This window comes from Macrotis lagotis, chromosome 3 (genome assembly GCF_037893015.1).
Source record: "Macrotis lagotis isolate mMagLag1 chromosome 3, bilby.v1.9.chrom.fasta, whole genome shotgun sequence".
In the NCBI taxonomy this organism is placed as follows: domain Eukaryota; kingdom Metazoa; phylum Chordata; class Mammalia; order Peramelemorphia; family Peramelidae; genus Macrotis; species Macrotis lagotis.
The window spans coordinates 302,889,466-302,911,752 of NC_133660.1; the positions used below are offsets into that span (position 1 = coordinate 302,889,466).

At 32.3% G+C, this 22,287-nt stretch overlaps 2 protein-coding genes across 2 annotated transcripts; both read right to left on the minus strand.

Moving 5' to 3' along the window:
- Positions 1–4,508: 4,508 nt before the first annotated feature.
- On the minus strand, positions 4,509–5,423 carry LOC141519667 (olfactory receptor 4C11-like). Its single transcript, XM_074231842.1, has one exon. The coding sequence runs from the start codon at positions 5,421–5,423 to the stop codon at positions 4,509–4,511; it is 915 nt and encodes a 304-aa protein (XP_074087943.1).
- Positions 5,424–20,975: 15,552 nt separating this feature from the next.
- Positions 20,976–21,899, minus strand: LOC141517044 (olfactory receptor 4C11-like). Its single transcript, XM_074227979.1, has one exon. The coding sequence runs from the start codon at positions 21,897–21,899 to the stop codon at positions 20,976–20,978; it is 924 nt and encodes a 307-aa protein (XP_074084080.1).
- Between the last annotated feature and the right edge of the window lie 388 nt (positions 21,900–22,287).

Here is a 22,287-nt window from a genome sequence, read left to right on the forward strand (position 1 = left end):
AATACTGATGGTCAGTTAATAACATTGTAAGGTTATTCTAAGCCTCCATAGATCTTGTGGAACAAAACTTAATTTATGTACTTTCCTTAGAGGATTTAATGTTTTGCAACAGTGATGGGGTTTTGATCTACAAGGTCATTTCTATTCATCAACTATAGACAGCGCCCCAGTAAGTCAGGGTTTTGCTAACCTTTCTTAGATCTCTCCTCTCTGATAGACACATTACTCTAGCCACATTATTACTCAGAGTAATCAAATGGACTGTTATATAATCTGGACCTAATTGATTGAGGGCCCACTTACTGACTGAATAGTGGGATATATATTTTCTCCTTTTTTTGGTGCTTCTTACCAATTATTTTAAGCTAACAACAAAAAAAAAGTTAAATTCTAAAGTGATAGAATTTTTCATGTGACAGTTAGTTTGTCCTGAGCAGAGATGGTGTAAAAATGGCTTCTTCAACAAATTTTTCTGCTGCTCTATATATCATCTTACTTGTGATAGGTATAAGATATCATATTTGTAAAGAATTTTCATGAACTATTTCTTTTATTATAGATCAGGGATGAAAAAGGAAGTGCTCTGATCTTGAACACTTATTCCTGAAAACCCATAGTAACAAGGTAAGGGGAGGGAAGATTTCAGTTAAGAAATGAGATTGATCTGATTCATTCTGAGTTTTCTGGAGAGCCCCTTGCTCAGGGATGAACACTCTGCTGGATAAGAAAATGATCTATAATAGTCAGCATATTTATACTTTTATGACTATCTTCCTAATGATGGAATTTCTCAAAATTTCAATCACTTTCTTAATATTGGTTGTGAATATCTATTTTCCTAGGTAAAATAAATCAGAGTTAAACATAATAACTGAGAAAACAGATTAATGGGTTGGCTGTGTATTCAAAGTAGATGATGATGGTGTTTGGCCTTTGTTCTCAAAGAGAACCATGACATCAGGGAGATGATGCCATGATTAATACTTGCATTGGATTTGAGTGTGGGGAGTGCTTGCTATGTCATCAGTCTCACATTCCCCTCCAGGGTCACTGGGGTCCTGTGGCCAGATATGAATCAGGATGACCAGCAATGGTTCTGGATAAAAGGATCAGGTTTAAATGACTTGCCCAGTTAAAGTGACTTGTCCAAGGTCACATTAAGTATCAAGTGTCTGTGGTGAGATTTGAACTCATTTGCTCATTAATCCATGGTCAGTACTCTATCCACTCTAACATCTAGCAAAGTAGAAGAGATCATGGAATAGATGACTTCTAACTACATATAGAATGGTGAAAATGTTTTTGTAAGCAAAATAGATTTTCAGAAGGCACATTGGAAAGAGAATCAGGGTAGAGAAAAACAAGTCTCGATTTCAATAGAGTTGGTATAAAAATGATGGTAATTGTACAGTTACCTCTCTTTTCTATCTGATTTTCATGAACAGTTAAAGAGAATAGGTAGCTTTCATTGATTAGATTCCAGGTCTTAATTGAATATATGGACACTTGGACATGGTGGATGGACAAGAACCAAGATAAAAAAATGTTTGCTATAGGATTCTTGAAAGTTTTTTCTCAAGACCAATTAGGCAGTTAATGTTATGCCCATAAGCAGATTTTCAAATTCTAAGTATATTTGATTTTTTTAAATTGTATAGTTATGAGATTAAGTGACTTGTCCAAGTTCATAGAGCTGGTAAGTTTACAGTGTCTGAGGTCAGATTTAAACTCAGTGTCTCAGGACTCCAGGGCTCTACACACTATGGAACCTCATTGCCACAAATTCTATGTTAATTATAAAAGATAGACAGGAGAAATCTTTTCCATGAATGTATTATGAACATTTGCAGGCAAAACTTTCATTTCTTAAAAAAATATAATTCCTGGACCTTGGTGAAGTTGACAGTGGCCAGTCTAACCACCATTCCCAATTCACTCATTCATGATAATGAGTTCAGTAGCAGCAAAACCCTTCCACAGGAAAACATGTCATCAATAGCATCAAAGATATTTTTGAGGAATCATTAACATGTATGTGCATGACTTCATGGAATGCAACAATTAAAGTTTTAATTATGGATTATTATGAGACTTTTAATTTCATCAAAAGATGCCATCCTCAGAGTGAACTCTCAGCTTTGGTTTCTTCACATCCCCAGTATCAGAAACTATTTGCCCAGTAGTTTCCATTATGAGGGAATTATGTTGACACATAACTTTCAAATATCAATAATTGCTTATTGTTTTATAAATAGATTTTCTTATAGCATATCAATTCTATAATCAATCAACTGTGAATGAGAAATTATTTGTCTTTCAAATTTGAAAATAAACTTTGATTCCTGTGATAAGTTCCTGTGATAAGTGTTGAAATCACTCCAAAAAGTTTCACATTACATATGAAATTTCAATTGTCATTTTTATTTTGAATAGAAGATTCTTCCACTTTTGTAATTAATGCATAATAATTTGTTAGAATAAAAAAGGTCAAAATTTGATTTTAAATATTTCTTTGTAACATTTCAAAGACCTTTCACATCTGTAGTTTTAGGCTCATAAGATAAATGTTGATATATTTATTTCTTGGTATAAAGAATTTTTGTTCTCTTTTCAGTTTATGATGATTGTAATCATTTTTCTTAGTATTGATATGCCATTGAATTTTTCATATAAATCCCATTCGGGAATAATGAAAAACTTTTCTGTCATTTTTTTCTATAGGTTGCTTATTTTTTTAATTTAAAAAAATGCACATTGAATAGAGATTTTTTGCTACGTTTCTCATAATTTTTTTTCTCTCTCCAATTTCTCCCCCCAATAATCTTGACATTTGTAAATTTAATTTATGTAAATGAGACATGATTACAAATACAAAATACAAATCACCATATATTGTAGAAGAAATTGATAATTTGATTAACCCTTTCTACCAAAAGAAACAGGAAAATTTCCTTCTTGTCATATGAGCAGAAGGAATGAGAATAATTAACAGATAGCTAAAAATTCAGTGTCATTTTGTTTTGGAAAAGATCTTATGGCACCATTTCTCAGAAACAAGCAGTACATCAACCATGATGACATTTCCTGAGCATGGCTTTTCCTATATGCTTTCCAAATTACCATTTTCAGCTTCTCTGTAAAAGAGGTACAAGTATTCATTTTTTTTTATTTCCTTTAAAAAATGCTTCATTAGCTATTTGGGTTTCTTACTTAAAATAATTTTGATCCTAATTTGTGAGAAATGTTATGTCAAGACCAGTTTATATAACAAAAAAATTCTAGAAATGTCATGGAACTTCTTTAATTTTATTTACTCCACATTCTTTGTCCAGTTGCAATAACACAGGTGTTTCTTTTTCAATTGTAAAGGACCCACCCATTATTGCATTTTTCATTATACATTCAGGTAATTCACTTCTTTCCATTATACCTGATGTGTTGATTATCTCCATCAAAATGCAGAGGGCAGTTTATGAGTAGAAATTATTTTATACACTTTTGTATTGGTATCTCTACCACATAACACATTGACAGACATATAGTAAGTGCTTAATACAATGTTCTCTCTCTCTCTCTCTCTCTCTGTATTCGTTTTTCTAGCTATTTCCCTATGAACCCATTCTTCTATATATCTCTATATATAGTAGATATATAGATCTATTTAATTATCGATTAATTCACCTATCCATTCATTCATTTGCCTATGTATCTACATATCTATGTATCTATCATGTGTCTGTGTTTCTGTCCATCCGTAAACACATTCACCCACTCACCCATCCATCCATCCATCCACCCACCCATCCATCCTTCATCTATGTATCTATCTATCAGTCTATCTATCCTTGCTTTTCATGTCAATAGTATTTTTCCCATTTAATATCACTCCTCCCAAGAATTATAATTGATTTAATATGTTTTGTTTTACTAAATTGGAGTGAACACTTTCTAGTAAACGAAATCATGTCACTTCAGCTTTGCAGATGCTCCTGGAATTGTTTCAAACATCAAATAGGGAAGAGGAGACAAGGAATATGGTGAATTCCCCCAAAATCTCAGAACTATATCCATATTGCTGCTTTATCGTACATAAAAAAGCACCACTATGAGATATTCAGGCACCAGTCATAATTGGAAACTGTAACCATGCCTAGTGCTCTCATTATGTTAATATTTTGGGCTGAGAATATTAGAATCATTGGTCATTCAGTATTTAAAAGACTACGTATTATGCTTTAATCAGATATCAGGGAAAAGTCCAAGCACATAACATCACTTCTCTACACTGGCTAAATATTCTTGGAAGGGGAAGAAATTAAAAATCATTTATAAAACATCAGTTATATTGCAAGGACTGGGTGAAGCATTTTACAAATATTACCTTGAATTCAAAGAAGTGAGTCATGTGTAATAATTCCCATTTTATAGTTGAGGAAACTGAGGCAGACAAAAGTGAAGTGAGATGCAAAACATTTGGGAGAGAAAGGCTTTGTCTCCTGTTTACCATGTTAACCTGCTTTCTTGCTCCATAGCTTCTTCATAGCAATTTTTACTTCCGCATTCCTCAGTGTATAGATCAATGGGTTGAGCAAAGGTGTCCCAATGGTGTAAAATACAGACACCAACTTGTCCACAGGAAAATTAATTGGGGGGCGAGCGTACATAAAAATACAAGGGACAAAAAATATAATGACTACAATGATGTGAGTGGTACAGGTGGAGAAGGCTTTTCGCTTCCCTTCAGCACTATGATTTCTTAGTGAATAAAGAATTAACATATAGGAAGACATTAGAATTGCAAAGCTCACCATGCATACGACCCCACTATTGAAAAGAACCAATAATTTGACCGAGTATGCATCAGTGCAGGCCAATTTCAATAAAGGCTGTAAATCACACCAATAATGATCAATCACATTGGGTCCACAGAAGGGTAAACTCAATGCAATGAAGATCTGGCTGAAAGAATGCAGAAAAGACCCCATCAAGGCCCATAACATTAAATTCCCACACATCTTCTGGTTCATGATGACCGTGTAATATAGAGGCTTACAAATGGCCACATAACGGTCATAAGCCATAAGGACTAGGATCAAGACTTCCATGCATCCAAAGAAATGTGCTCCAACTAATTGTGTCATGCATTCACCAAAGGAGATGGTTTGTTTTCGAGAGAGGCTGTCTACAATCAGTTTGGGGGCTGTATTACTAGAGAAGCAGAAGTCTGCAAAGGACAAGTAACTCAGAAAAAAGTACATGGGACTTCCCCCAAGTGTGGGACTGGTCTTGATGGTCAAAATGATGAGTAGGTTTCCTATTGCAGTTGCAGTGTAGAAAACCAAGAAGATGACAAATATGATTTTCTTTTTCACTGGGTCTTGTGTCAGTCCCAGAAGGATGAATTCAGTCACGTTGTTTTTCATCTCTATGTCTTCTATGAAAGTGGGAAGAACATATGTGAGGAGTAATCATTGCATAAATGAAAGAGAATAGCATAAGTAAAGCAGACCTAGAGTGCTTATGTTACAGAATCATTGTCTATGCCCAAGTATTTCAATGTACATATTTTACTGGTACCCTTAAAATATTCCATGGTATATTACTAAGAACACACACTTGCCATAAACTATTACTTCCACATTTCTCTAGAATATTTATGAAAGAATAAGTTTTATGTCAAGAAATGATTTTGACTATGTAACTTATTGATGAAAACTGACACTGTACTTGTTTATTTCCTATTGAATGCTAGAGTCAATCTCATTTTTCCTTTTATTATTATATTTCACATGTCAAATCCATAAGAAATATTTTCCTTCATCGAACCTAAATATATATATATATATATATATATATATATATATATATATATATTCATACTTTATTGCTATCATTTCTACTTCTGATCTGTGGAGTAAATTAGAGGAACAATTTCCTCTTTCTGTATGACAATTGTTCAAATGCTTGAAGAAGTTATCATATCTTCCTTAAATCTTTTATTTTAATGAAAAGATTTCCTTGTAGTTTAAATTGCTAAATGGTATATGGTTTTCAATATACTCACCCTGTTCATTGTCAGTCTATGGAAGTCTTACAGCTTGTAACAATCCTTTAGAAAATGTAGCACATTAAACTGAACTGAATACTCCCAGTGTGGTCCAACAAGGTCAAAGTGCAGTGTGATTATCAAAATCCTCATTTTGGAAAGTCTCCTATAATTCAGCAAACATTTCAATATGTATATGTAAATCGATGTTTATATACATGTATAACAGATTCTACAAATGCATGCATATATGAACATGTGTTTTTATATGTATATATACTTGTATGTGTACATATCTATCAATTCACACTGAAATTGATTTGTAATGTCATCATTGTCTTTCCATTCACCTATCACTATATTGATCATATTAAAATAGAAAATAAAATGTTTCATATAAATTGATCTTACTGAACTTCATTGGTCCCAGTTTATTAATACATATTTTGAGAATGAGCACAAATAATACATGCTGCATATTCTTCATGAAATCAAGTTAACATCTTTGTTTAAATTTCAAGAAACTATCTTTTTCCTTTTTGAACAAATCTTTGTTTATTTTATCTAAAAGGCAGTAAAATGTTATTAAAAATTCTGTTCACCATGAGTTTCATTTTTATTAAGTTGGAAAATATAGCAGTTTCACAAACCAATATGTGGAATTGATAATACAGAATATTGCATTCATTTTAAAGGTCAATAAACTGTTTTTAAAAAGATTTTAAGTAGTTTTCTCAAGGTCACTTAGGTGGCAAATGAAAGAATCAAGATTCATATTTGTAGCCTGTGATTCTAAATATGGCCTTCTTACCAATTTACTATTATGTCTTTCAAGCAAAAATTTCATAAATGCAATTTATAAATGTTCAAAGAATATGAACAGACTATATTGTGTTGAATAATTCAAAGCAATTTATTGTAATATAAAAATGCTCTAAATAATTGCTGATTGAGTAATGGAAATTATAACAAACTTGAAAAATATTTTTATCTACCACATAAGCTAAAATGTTGAAACTAAAAAGTAACTTTTACTGGATAGAATGCTGAAAATTGAGACATTAATTCATTATTTGTGGAACTGAGCATTGATTCAGTCATTTGGGAGAGCAATGTACAATTTATGACCACAAAATTATTAAAATGCCTCAATGATGTTAGAAAACACATGGAAAACCTTGCACAAAATAAGAAAAGGAAAAATAACAGAATCAAGGAAACATTGTATAAAGTAACAGCAATATTCTTTTAACAGTGTCTTTAAGAGAATCAGTCATTTTGACTATTGCAAATAATCACATTGACTATAAAGATCATATAAAGAAAGAAGTTATTTGCCTCCAGAGAATGGATTAATAGATATGAATATGTATAGAATAACTTTACGAAAATAGAAGAGTGCCTATTAATATATTAATATACATCTATTTAATTTATAATCTATTAATTTACATCTATTTATATATCTATTAATAATAATAATGCACCTATTAATATACACATATAATTCTATATATATGCACCTCTGCGTCTAATGGTTACCATCTCTAAGGCATGAAAAATTAATTTTACATGATGACTATTATATATTTTTAAAAACTTGTAAATTACATAAGAATTTTGAGTTTCGTCTGCAAACATCCATTTTATTTTTTCTCTGATATGATATTTCTTATTTTATTCCATATATTAAAAATACTTTTAATTAGTTATACCATGTAATACATTGAAAATTATCATTTCCCTATCAGTTGAATAAGATTATATTCGCATTGATTAGATATATTTTCTCTAGGATTGTGAGTGGTATAAAGTATGTTAATGTGACTGATTGTGATATCAAATTTTTAGGGACAGCTAAGTGAGTACCAAAATTGAAATCATCAACTGTAATCTTGTATTTAAATCTGGTCTCAGACATTTGTTCTTTGTAACTCTCATTCAGTAACTTAATCTTGTTTGTATCAGTTACTCATTTCTAAACATGACTTGGAGAAGGAATGACAAACCATTCCATTACCTTTGCCAACAAAATTCCAAGTAGAGTCACTAAGAACAGACACGAATGAAGGAGTGACAACAACAAATCCAAATCATAAATGCAAAACTTTTCCTCCCATTTCCAAATTAGTTTTTGATACTTATTAACAAATAAGACAAAAAAAGTTAAATTTCAAAATTACACTCTTTTCATTTCTTCCTCCCTTAGATAATGTATGAGTTCCAGACTAAAAGTGTTACAAAATTTGTATAATTAGATATTTATGGTGAGAAGGAAAAAGTCAGAGAATATAACACAAAAACAAACAAAATTGTGGTGACCATCATTAAAATTCAGTCAGAAAGTAACTTGAAAGTGACCCAGTTATGAAATATTTAGATATATACTAAATGGCTTTATACCATGAATATTGTATAGCTCCTTAAATTTTTTTTATTGTTCTTAGTGTTGGTTTTTTCCATGGAAAACTTTTAGCCCAGAAGAATCTTGAATTATCTCCATGGAAACAATACTAATATTTCTATGATGACATATCTTTACAAAGGAGGAACAGATTTTGTTTTTCCTAGTTAAGTGACTGAGACAAGTTTCAGTTTGAAGTGATTGTTCCTGTGACTAAATTTTTCATTTAACCAAATCACTGCAGTTCAAGACTGCACGTATTCTAACTAGACTGGGATATCATCACCTGACTGCAATCTCATTCAATCTGTTACAGTGCATTGCATCAGTGGTTTCCCCATACTTAAGTTATTTTCACTTAATTACTTTTCCATACCTTATTGTCAGGAGATAATTGGACTGTTTCCATTGCTTTACTGGTGACTTTGCTTCCCAATGCTTTGCCATATGCTGGAAATCATATTTGATTCATGTCAACCTAGGATTTACTGGCATGGAACCATTTAATATTATGTTGTATTGTGCTTAAATTGTGCACCCAAATCTTGGTAAAATAAAAAATCAGTAATGATAACAGCAACAATGTCAATGATAACTATAATTTTTGAGATAATGTGAACCAAAAAGGCAAAGAACAAAAAGAACAAGAATAGCATGAGGAGGAAAAGGAGGAGGAGGGAAAGAATAAGACAATCAGGAGGAGAGTAATGATTAAACAGAGTGGATTGGAAAGGGTTAATTTGTTGCAATGGCAAAAAATGACTCTCTGAGTCCTTTTCTTTCTCATTTCATTTTTCTTTATGTCATGTTTCAGTGATCAAAATATGAAGAAGTTTTTTTAAGACAATAGTTTCATATTTGTGATTTTTCTCAACTGTTATATTTATTCATCTGTATTTTAAAACTTTGCATTGGGATTTTCTCTTTCAGGAAAATAAAATAAGTTAATAAGTTATATAGTTTTTGTTCCCCTGAATTGAGTCTCAATTCTATATCCCACTTTTCTTAGAGGAAAAAAAAGACAGAGAGAGATAGAGCCCATTCAAGGATTGGAATTTACTTTTCAAATTTAAATTATTATAAATTATTGTTATAGATAGCAAAACACTGAAAAAATTTATGTCTTCCATATTAATAAAAACTGACTCAGAGAGACATCTTATCCAAACCCTGGAGTCTACAAAGTTAAGGGGTCCTAAAACATGTCAGTTCATAGGTGAATATATTGTCCATTAAACTGAGAACAAAGCTTCAGACAATTCATATTATCCAGTATTTCCTTCTCCTTGAAAGAATGGGAGTCTGGAAATCATTTAATGGTTTATTTGAATCATAACTTTGCAAGTTTAGTTCCTCCTTTCAGGAAATAAAAAATATTAGGCTCACCGTGACAAAATATTTTATCTAGAATCCTCAAAAAGGAAAGTTTAAGGACTTCCTACCTTTGACAGTAAAAGAATCAGGAACTTTTTGTCTTCCAGTTTTCAAAATTTTACAAGGATGAAGTAGCTTGGATTGAAGCATTTATTTTTTCATTGGTTTTAATGCTCCAGCATATACTCTGTGCTCTGCAAAAAAAAATGACTAAATGTGTCTAAATTGCAGATTTTTATATCAAGCTTATCAAAGTTTAAGAGCCCAGAAGACTGCCACTGAATCTCCAGGGAAATAAGAACTCCTTCAAACGAGGGTGGATATCATAAGTCAATCTGATATTGACTAAAAAAGAACAAATATCTCTTCCAATTAGTGTGAGTTTGCTCCAGCGAAAAATTATGTCTCCTTTGAGAAATAAGAGAGTACAATCTTTCATTTACGTTTCCTTCCTTTTTAAATTTTATATAGTTACATAGGACAAAGGAAAATAAAATGGGTCATGATGGAAAGCTGTCAATGCCAGGATTTTATCTTAATAACACACTCGATGTACTTTTTACAGAACTTGTGAATACCATTAATTTCTTGGCTTATAACTATTACAGTATAATTGCTCTCTCTTAATTCTATGTGTTTTTATTTTCGTGTTATTCTGAGGTTCTATTAATTGGTTTCACTAGACCATCAATGAAGTACAAAAACTTTAAAAATGACACCTGTAGACATTGCTTAACTTCTTTAGTCCTGTGAAAGCAATGTCTGGACTCCAAGGTCTTCCATAAAGAATATTAAAATTTTCCTACTCTCCTCTTCAGTTCTATTTTCCTTCTAACTGTCAGTCCTGTGATATTCTTTGAAACAGCCTGAGATCATAGAATTTTAGAGGAGGATGGAAATTTAGTGATCAAATAGCTTAAATTCCTCATTTCACAATAAGAAAGTTCAAGTTCATACAAATTTCATCATCTAAAAATATGGGAAAAAATCATTTAGAAGTAAACTAGAAGCCATACTTTGACAAATACAGTCTCATCATTCAGAAGGGAAAAAAAGCGATTTGTTTAGAACAATTTTCCATTCTGAATATATTAGTTTGTTTTGTTTTTCTTTGATTTTGGTAAATTCCTTTTGTAGTTTTTCATGAAATTTAGGTGCATTGACTAGACATTTTTATTTCTTATATATACAGGATGTTATAGCCTATTTTAAATACTAGACCTTGTGTTGCATAAACATTCTATCCCCTTTTAAACAAAAATTTTTCTGCTTGAAGTAAGTGTCTAAGAATACACAGGAATCTTCATTGTAATCTTGAGGTGACTGGTATCAAAAGCAGTTATCTGATTTGTGTTGATGGATCTAATCAAATCTGGTATGACCAAATCACCTTCATTTGCATTTTCTTTCATTAATTCTTTAGATATTCTTAATTCTAGATATTTTGGCCCTACAAATGAATTTTATTACTTTTCCAGTCTTGTAAAGTATTTTATTGTATTATCATTAGTCTGTCACTGAATAAGTCATTAGATAGAATTTTTATTTTTATTATATTTACAATCTACCCCTGAGCAATTGACATTTTTTCAGTGGTTTAAATTTAACTTTATTTGCGTGAAAAGTGTTTCAAAATTGTATTCATACAGTTTCTGAGTTTGTCTTGAGAGATAACTTCCCAAGTAATTTAAGTTATTTACAGTTATTTTGAATGGAATTTATCTTTCTATAGATTGCTACTGGACTTTGCTGCAGCATATAGAAATGTTGATTGAATGTGGGTTCATTTTATATCCTGCAACTTTTTCAAAGTTGCTAATTGTTTCAAATAGCTTTTGGCTGGTTTTTAGGATTTTGTAAGTGTGTCATCCCATCATCTGCAAAATGAGAAATTTCATTTCTCATTACCTATCCTAAATCCTTCAGTTTTTTTCTCTTATTGATACAGCAAACGTTTCTTATACTGTATAATGATGTAGATAATGTGCAACTTTTTTCACCCCTGAGCTTTTTGGGAATTCCTACAATTTATCCCCATTACATATAATGTTTGTTGATGGTTTTAAATAGATACTATTCATCATATTAATCAAAAATTCATTTATTTCTATATACTCATTTTAATAGGAACAAGTACTGCATTTTGTCTAAGGTTTCTCAACTAATATTGAGATAATCTTATGATTCAGTGAATTTTTAATTGATATATCTGATTATGAAGTTTATTCTCCTGCTAATGAATCATGCTTGTATTCACAGTGTACATCCTGCTATTCTTAGTGATAACCTGCTAAATTTGCATAGAGTGCATAGAGCACTGGCCCTGGAGACAGGCAGACCTGAGTTCAAATCCAGCCTCAGACACTTAATAATTACTTAGCAAGTCACTTACCTCCATTGCCTTGCAAAAAAAAAAAAAAAAAACCTAAAAAAAAGTACAAGAGTAAAGAAAAAATATGTATACAACTTAAATGATCAGGGTAAAGAAAAATAATGAACAAGAAGAATACCTGGAAGAACTGAAGGGCAACTGGAAGGGGAGGAAGCTGCTATGAATATTTTTGTGCAAGTGATGTTTTTACCTTTTTTCATTGTCTTTTAAGGGAATGGACCCAGTAGTGGTATTGCTAGATTAAAGGGTATGCACATTTTCATTGCCCTTTAGGAGTAATTCCAAATTGCTCTTCATAAAGGTTGGATGAATCCACAGCTCCACCAACAATGCATTAGTGTCCTAGATTTCCCACATCACTTCCAACGTTGATTATTGTCCTTTCTGGTTATATTGGCCAGTCTGAGAGGTGTGTAAGGTGGTACCTCAGAGATGTTTTAATTTTCATTTCTCTAATAAATAATAATTTAGAGCAATTTCCCATATGACTAGGGTTAGCTTTGATTTCCACATCTGGAAATTGCCTCTGTATATCCTTAGACCATTTGTCAATTAGGGAATGGCTTTTATAAATTTGACTCAGTTCTCTATATATTTTAGAAATGAGTCCATCAGAAATGCCAGTTGTAGAAATTATTTCCCAATTTACTATTTTTCTTTTGATCTTACTTACAATGGTTTAATCTTGCAAAAGCTTTTTAATTTAATGGAATCAAAATTATCTAGTTTGTTTATAATGGTATTATCCATTTCTTCCTTTTCCATACATCTGATAGCTAAACTATTCCTTGATCTCCTAGTTTGCTTATAATATTGTTTTCTATGTCTAAATCCTGTAACCATTAAGATTTTATCTTTTATAAAGTATGAGGTGTTGGTCTAATCCAAGGTTCTGCCTATTAACTTCCAATTTTCCAAAAAGTTTTTATCGAAGAGAGAGTTTTTATCACAAAAGTTCCAGTCTTTGGGTTTGCCAAACAGCATATTACTATAATTACTTCCCACTATCTTTTTTTCATCTAGTTCATTGCACTGATCCACCACTCTATTGCTTAGCCAATATCAAGCAGTTTTGATGATCAATGTTTTATAATATAATCTTTCCTTCTGGTAGTCAGGTGACCTTCTTTTGCACTTATTTTCATTAAATCCCCATAAATTATTGACATTTTATTTCTCCATATGAATTTATTTATATTTTTTCTAACTCATTACAGTAATTTTTGGAATTTTAATTAAATAAGTATTTTTAACTTAAAATTGTCATTTTTATTTTAATAACGCATCCTATCCATGAACAGTTGATATTTACCCAGTTTTTTTAAATCTGATTTTATTTGTGAGAGAAGTGTTTTGTACTTGTTTTCATAGAATTTATGAGTCTGCCTTGGCAGGTAGACACCCAAGTATTTCACATTTTCTGAAATTATCTTGAATGGGATTTCTCTTTCTAGCTCTTCCTGCTGTATCTTGCTAGTCATATATAGAAATGCTGAGGATTTATGAGGGGTTTTTTAATATCCTGCAACTTTGCCAAAATTGCTAATTGTATCTAGTAGTATTTTAGATGTTTTTGAGGATTCTTTACGTATACTATCATGTCATCTACAAAGAGTGAGAGTTTTGTTTCCTTCTTCCCAATTCTAATTCCTTCAATTTCTCTTCTCATTGCTGAAGCTAATATTTCTAATACAACATTGAATAGTAATGGTGATAATAGGTATCCTAGTTTACCCCTGATATTATTGGGAATGCCTCTAGCTTATCCCCATTGCATATTATGATTGTTGATGGATTCAAATAGATACTGCTTATCATTCTAAGGAACAATCCATTTATTCATTTGCTCCCTAGTGTTTTTAGTAGGAAAGGTTGGTGTATTCTGTCAAAGTATTCTTCAGCATCTATTGATATAATCATATGATTTCTGATAGGTTTGTTATTGATATCGTTAATTATACTAACAATTTTCCTATTACTGAACCAACCTTGCATTCCTGGGATTAATCCTGCTTGGTCATAGTGTATTATCCCGGTAATGACTTGTTTGTAATCACTTTGTTAAACTTTTATTTAAGATTTTTGCATCTATAGTCATTAGGGAGATAGGTCTATAATTTTCTTTCTCTGTTTTGACTCTTCCTAGTTTAGTTATCAGCACCATATTGGTGTCATAGAAAAAGTTAAGCAGAATTCTGTCCTCACCTATTTTGCCAAAGAATTTATATAGAATTGGAACCAATAGTTCCTTAAATGTTTGATAAAATTCACTTGTGAATCTGTCCGGTCCTAGAGATTATTTCCTTAGTGAGTTCAATAATGGCTTGTTGAATTTCTTTTTCTGACATAGGCTTATATAGGTATTTAAATTCCTTTTCATTTAACCTGGGCAACTTATATTTTTGTAAATAGTCATCCATTTTTGCTTAGATATCAAATTTATTAGTATATAGTTGGACAAAATAATTCCACATTATTACTTTAATTTCCTCCTCATTGCTATCGAGTTTACCTTTTTTCATTTATGATACTGGTAATTTGGTTTTCAACTTCTATTCTGTTAATCAAATTAACCAGAAGTTTATCAATTTTATTCGTTTTTCCATAAAATCAAATCTTGGTTTTATTTATAAATTCAGTAGTTTTCTTGCTTTCAATTTTATTAATTTCTCCTTTAATTGTTGGAATTTCTAATTTGGTATTTAATTTGGGGTTTTGATTTGTTCTTTCTGTAATTTGTTTAGTTGCATGTTTAGTTCATTGATTTTCTCTTTCTCCAATTTATTCATGTAAGTGTTTAAAGATGATATATCCCCTGACAATTGCCTTGGCTATATCCAATAAGTTTTGGTATGCTGTCTTATTATTGTCATTGTCTAGGATGAAATCATTAACTCTTTCTATAATTTGTTGTTTGATACACTTATTCTTTAAAATGAAGTTATTTTGTTTCCAATTAGTTTTAGGTCTATCTCTCCCTGGCCCATTTTAACATGTGACTTTTACTGCATTATGATCTGAGAAAGATCTATTCACTATGTCTGCCTTTCTGCATTTGATTATGAGGTTTTTATGCCCTATTACATGGTCAATTTTTGTAGGTACCATGTACTGCAGAAAAAAAAAAAAAGTATATTCCTTTCTGTTCCCGTTCAATTTTCTCCAAAGGTCTACCATGTCTAGATTTTCTAACAGTCTATTTACCTCCATAATTTCATTCTTGTCTATTTTATGGTTAGATTTATTTAATTCTGAGATTGGGTGGTTGAAGTCTCCCATCAATAGAGCTTTGCTGTGTATGTCTTCCTGTAACTATATATACGTATATATATATATATATATATATATATATAAAAACTTTTAACATTATAATATTTAATTTAGAAATATTCAGGGATTAACTGTATTTCACTTAAGTTCAAGAAGCTACAATATACTTTATTTATTTTTTTAGTTTTTGCCAGGCAATAGGGTTAAGTGGCTTGCCCAAGGCCACACAGCTAGGTAATTCTTAAGTGTCTGAGACCAGATTTGAATTCAGTTACTCCTGACTCCAGGGCTGGCACTCCATCCACTGCACCACCTAACCACCACCTGCAATATAATTTAAATGGCATTATTTTCATTTTTTGCAAGTCTATGAATATGTGGTTTATACACAAAACTCCTATCAGATAGTGGACAATTTATTGTATTGATTAGGGAAGTTTTTTTATGATTACATTTTTCTGGATTTTGTTTTTGGTTATTTCTCTACTATTCTGAAATCATGTGAATTAAACATCTAGGTTTTCTAAAATCTATCATCTAAATTTATTGTCTCTACACAAACATATTTTTAAAAAAACAATTAGCTTTGTAGGAATTTATGTTTTCCAAAACCTTATTTGTATCCAGTTATAGGACTCAGTGCCCTCTCTCACATTAGCTGCTTCACAGAACTATATGATTCCTGAGAGTCTTTTCGTGTGCATATTTCCTAAAATATATAATTGTATAACACATAGATATTTCAAAGAAAACATTTTATAGATTGTCATAATAAGAAATTGACAAAGAAAACCCTTTTTATTATGGGACTGTTTTCTCTTTTCTTATCTGCAATTCTATCTACAAAATTCATGTTCAAAAAGAATTCAGGGCAAGAATAGAAAGTGGAAAAAAAAGCAGCATGGCATAGTGGAAAAAGCACTAGGATTTGTAATAAAACCCTTGATTTCTCTGTCACTCTAAATATCAAATGGGGTGAAATTCTGTCTTTATATTCTGCAGTTTCTCCATGTATGAAGTGAAAGGTTTGTATTAGATGGCATCTAAATTGCCTTCGCCCCAGAAACCAATGAAGACAATATTGTTACTATGTTAAATCACCAGGAACTGGCTGCATATTTCTTCAGATATGTATTCAGATGTATTCCCCTCCATTTTGCCATCATTTATGGCTTTTAGGATAAAATGTTTCATTGATAACATGGAGAAATAATAGTTCATCGAGAATATTGAAATTCAACCCTCATTAGGAAATATTGCCTACTTTATCTCTGTGAATAATGTTATTGTAAATCTGTGCCTAATATGAAGATTATTGTCACTTGATCTTTGCCCCAACCCGTTTTTCACTTGGAAGAGGTATTGTGTCAGATCCTTTTTTCCTTGTTTTTTTAATTATGATGACCATCAAATTGTAACTGGTCAAACTTTTTCTAGATAGCTTCAGAAATTTGGAGACCCTCAAAGTCATTTCATGAAGAACAGACAAGATTCTTGTTGGAGGAAAATGTGTTTGATTTCTTTGTTAATCTATTAAAATTCATTCTAACATGTCATAGGATTAGTGATTCCTTACTTTCTTCCCTTCAAATAGACCTTCTGCCATAGTAATCCTTGGAATCTATACTCCCTGTAGAAAAACTTCTATATTTGTGCAAGATAGACAATCCTAATGTTTTCTCATTTGATTTGAAAGAAAATTGCTTAAGAAGATACTGAAGTCCTTATAGTTAGCTCAGATTGGCTAAACTGAATGGGCTGTGCAAATCAATATCTTTGCATTTCCCATTCAGTTTAGCCAATCTGAATTAATTGTTAGGACATCCATTGACTAGAGAACCTGAATCTTCTTCCTATCTCCATTTCATACCATGGCCAGAGTTCCATCATCGGGATCCTATTCTTCATCTTGGCTAAGATCCTTTTGAAAGTTGCTAATAGGGGCAGCTAGGTGGCACAGTAGATAGAACACCAGCCCTGGAGTCAGGAGTACCTGAGTTCAAATCCGGCCTCAGACACATAATAATTACCTAGCTGTGTGGCCCTGGGCAAGCCACTTAACCCCATTTGCCTTGCAAAAATCTAAAAAAAAAGTTGCTAATATACTTGGAATTCTTTCTGATGATGGTGACCTTCTAAGTCACTAATTACAGAATGCATGATAAATGAGAAGAGTGATAAATAATTGCAAATGATCTCCAAATTTATAATTGGGTCATTTCAGAAAATAATGCTTATGGTTCCTCATATACTTGATACTTACTTGGAGAAGTCAATTAACCCTGACTGCCTTGTATCCAGGGTCATTTCCAATTCCTCTAATTAATATATGGTCACTGGACTCAGATGGCTTCAGATGAAAAAGGGTGGTTGGTGATTTAGTACAGCATCCCCTTGCTCAAATGTAATTCATTTCCTTTTCATGGCATCAATTTTCTTATAACATGGAATTCTTTTTGAAAGAAGCTCAAATACCAGCAGCAGCTGAAATTGTTATATACCAAATTCTTTATCACCATCCGATATATTTACTGATCAATCACTATATTAAGGTGCCCCCATATGATCATATCACTAAAGTGGTATGCTAATAAAATTTTAATTACTAGTTTTTGATAAATTATACATTTATAATTATATAAAGCCATGTAAGTATAGGCAAATGCATATATTTATGAATAAATATGATGTATGTGCCCATATATGTACATATATGCCTAAGAAGGCAACAAGAATGATGGACATCAAGACTAATGGGCCACAATAGTTGAATTATTTGTTTCTGGCAGTTTTTAGTATTTTCTCTTTGACTTGGTTGTTTTGGATTTTGGTTATAATATTCCTGGAAATTTTTCTATTAGAATCTATTTCAGGAGGTGACTGGTAAATTTCCTCAATTTCTATTTTATCCTCTGCTTCTAGGATCTCAGGGCAATGATTGATTAATCCTTGAAAATTGAAGTCTTGGCTCTATTCTTGGTCATGAATTTCAGGTAGCCCAATAATTTTAAAATTATCTCTTCTGTATTGGTTTTCCAGGTCAGTGGCTTTCCAAAGAAATATTTCACATTTTGTTATAATTTGGGGTTTTTTTTTTTGGTACAGTTTTATTTCTTCGTGAGTTCTTGCAAAGTCATCGGCTTCTATTCGGCATTTGAAGGAGTTATTTTCTTCAGAAAGTTTTTTTTTTAATCTCCTTTTTCAGCTGGCCAATTCTGCTTTTTAAAGCATTCTACTCTTCATTTGCCTGTTGTTCTGCTTTTTCCATTTGTTTTTAAACTGGATTTAAACATATTATCTTCTTCAGTATTTTTTTTTATTTCTTTCACCAAGTTGTTGACTTTGTTTTCATGATTTATTTGCATTGATCTCATTTCTCCTTCCAATTTTTCCTCTACCTCCCTTAATTGCTTTTCAAAGTCTTTTTTTGAGCTCATGCATATCCTGAGCCCATTTTCTATTTCTCTTGGAGGTGTGGGTACAGAACCTTCAATTTTATCATCATTGGAATATGTATTTTGATCCTCCATGGAACCAAAGTAATTTTCTATGGTCATATTATTCTTTCCACAACCTATAATTGATTCACTGCATTTCCAAGGCTTTGTGTTTAGGGGGCGATCCACAGGGATCTAAATTCCTCCAAGGTCTTATGAGAGGCTGTGACTGCTCTCTTGCCCATGTTCAGCCCCCACCTCCTTCCATGAAGCTGTGAGAAGTGTCTCTGCTTGGCTATGGTGGTCTTGTGGGGACCCAGATTGGGACCTAGATCTGAGTGTGGACAAACTGCTGAGTCTTGACCCAGGGAGAGCAGAGAGAGCTCAGCAGTCTCCCTTGACCCCTTTACCATGTATGTGCTGAGAGCTCTGGAGGTGCTGGGTGGCTCTGCTGACTTCCACTGCAGGTTCTAACTGTAGGGCTGCTCTGAAGCCAGAATTCTGCTCTTCACTCACTCTGATGTAGCAGAGTTCTCTTACCACCCCTTCCAAATGTCCTTGAGTATTAAACTGCCCCCTCTGCCACAGACCCAGGTGCCCTCCTGGCTGTGCTACACTGTGGCTGAGGCTCCAGGTTTGTCCAATGCCTGGTCCTGGTGGAACAGACATGTCCCGGAGCTTTTCTAAGTTGTCTTGTACTGGAAATTTGTACCACTCAGTCTTTTGGGGAGTTCTACCCCCCTCTAAATTTTAGCTAGAATCATAAGTTGACATCTTTTGGGAGAACAAGTTTCTGGGAATTCCTACCTTCAAGCCACCATCTTGCCTCTTCCCACCTATCCCCCTTTTTATGTTTTATTTGGCTTTTTTGGATATCTTATTTAAAAATGATTTGTGAGAAGCATTAGGTCACAAGCTTTTTATATGTAATCAGTAATTTTCAGAATATGCCACAGAGTTTATTTCTTATTTTATTTACTTCACATTACTTCTCAAGCTTTGTTAAGAGAGGAGTGGTATGTTTTGGAATCAAAAAGGCCCCATACTGCATTTCTTTGCTTATTCTATATTCAGGTACCTCTATTCTTTCTATTATGCCTTCAACAGAAATTGTCTTCATCAGAATACAGAGGGAATTTTTAAGACACTTTTTTATATTTTATATATGTATTTATCTTTCTATCAAGTGCTTAATAAATATTATATCCACCTAAATTACACCTCTCAATCTATCCATCTTGCACTATCTATAAACCTGTATAAACATTCATTTATGCAACTATTTACTTAGTTATTCATCAACTCATCCATGCATCCATTCATCTATATATCATCCATCTATCTATTTTTCCATCCAAAAGTGTGTCTTTCTATGTATATGTCGGAATTTTTCATGTCACTAATATCTTTTTTCCCATTAAACATAAGTCCTCCTATAAAATAAAATTCTTCTAAAATATTTTCTTTTGGTGGCTTGGAGTGAAAAACATGCATTCAGTTAAATCATGCCACTTGCAGCTATAAAGATGTTCAGGAACTTCTTTAAACATAATATAGGCAAGAAAAGACAAGAATTATGGAGAATTTCCCTTGAATCTCATAGCCATATTCATAGTGCTGCCTCGTCTTACACAAAGATGTAGCAAAATGGATTATACAGGCAGTAGTCATATTTGGAAACTGTAACCATTCCTAGTGCTGTCATTATCTTGATATTTGGAGCTGAACATAATAGAATCATTAATCCATCTGCATTTAACTACCTACATATTATAGTCCTAATTTCAGACATCAGGCACAACTACAAACAGCTGAAACCTGTTCTCCATATTGTTCCACATTTCCTTGAAAAGGGGAAGATGGTAATAAATATTTATTAAACATTTATTATGTTTCAAGTGTTGGATCAAGAAATTTAAAAAAGTATCTTCTGAATTGATCCTCACAAGAACCCTATGAAGTCATTGCTATTTTTCTCATTTTACGATTGAGACAACTGTAGACAACTGTGATTTGGCATGTAAAATATTTGAGAGGTCAGGTCTACGTATACTATTTGTCTTGTTGACTTGGTCTCTTGCTCCACAGTTTCTGCATAGCAGTTTTTACTTCTGCATTTCTTAGTGTGTAGATCAAGGGATTGAGCAAAGGAGTTCCAATGGTATAAAATACAGACACCATTTTATCCACAGGGTAGTTAATTGGAGGTCGAGCATATATAAAAATACAAGGAACAAAGAATATAATGACCACAATTATGTGAGTGGTACAGGTGGATAAGGCTTTACGCTTCCCTTCTGCACTATGATTTCTTAAAGAATAAAGGATTAAAATATAGGAGATCATGAGAATTGTAAAACTCACAATGCATATGATACCACTATTGAAAAGAACGAAAAGTTTTATCAAATATGTGTCAATGCAGACCAATTTCAATAAAGGCTGCAAGTCACAAAAATAGTGATCAATCACATTGGGACCACAAAAGGGCAAACTCAATGCAATGAAGATGTGGGTGATAGAATGCAGAAAAGATATAATCAAGACCAATATCAATAAATTCTCACACACCCTCTGGTTCATAATGACTGGGTAATGGAGGGGCTTACAGATGGCTACATAGCGGTCAAAAGCCATGAGGATAAGGGTCAAGATCTCCATGCATCCAAAGAAATGCACCCCAACTAATTGGGTCATGCACTCATTAAAGGAAATAGTCTTCTTTTTAGAGAGACTGTCTGCGATCAGTTTGGGTGCTGTAGTACTAGAGTAGCAGAAGTCTGCAAAAGACAAGTATGTCAGTAAGAAATACATGGGCGACCAAAGTGTGGGACTGGTTTTGATGGTGATAATGATGAGCAAATTTCCTACCATAGTGGCAATATATAAAACCAAGATGATGGCAAATATGATCTTCTTTTTCACCGGGTCCTGTGTCAGTCCAAGAAGAATGAATTCAGTCACGTTGTTTTTCATTTCTATGTCTTTGATGAAAATGGGAAGGATATATGCAAGAACTAATTATTAGAAGAATGTAACAGAAGAAAAACAGTACAAAACACCAAATATTACACAATCATTGTCGGTTCTCAAGTATTTCAATATACCTTTTTTACTTGTAACCTTAAAAATATTCCAGGGAATATTTCTATGAAAACAAATTTGCAACAATCTATTGAAATCAACCCTCCTCATGGCTCTAGTTTGTTTATGAAAGATTATGATTTTATCCAAAAAAGACCAGATTATCACTCACTTAATGACTGAAGTTAATATTGGCTGAAAATTGACACTTTTCTTACTTTTTATTATAAAAAATATTTCACAGATTTAATTAATAAGAAATTTTCCCTTTCACCACACA

Bases quoted from the DNA above. Each gene is read 5' to 3' on its own strand.
- LOC141519667 (XM_074231842.1), bottom strand. From the start codon at position 5,423: ATGAAAAACAACGTGACTGAATTCATCCTTCTGGGACTGACACAAGAC.
- LOC141517044 (XM_074227979.1), bottom strand. From the start codon at position 21,899: ATGAAAAACAACGTGACTGAATTCATTCTTCTTGGACTGACACAGGAC.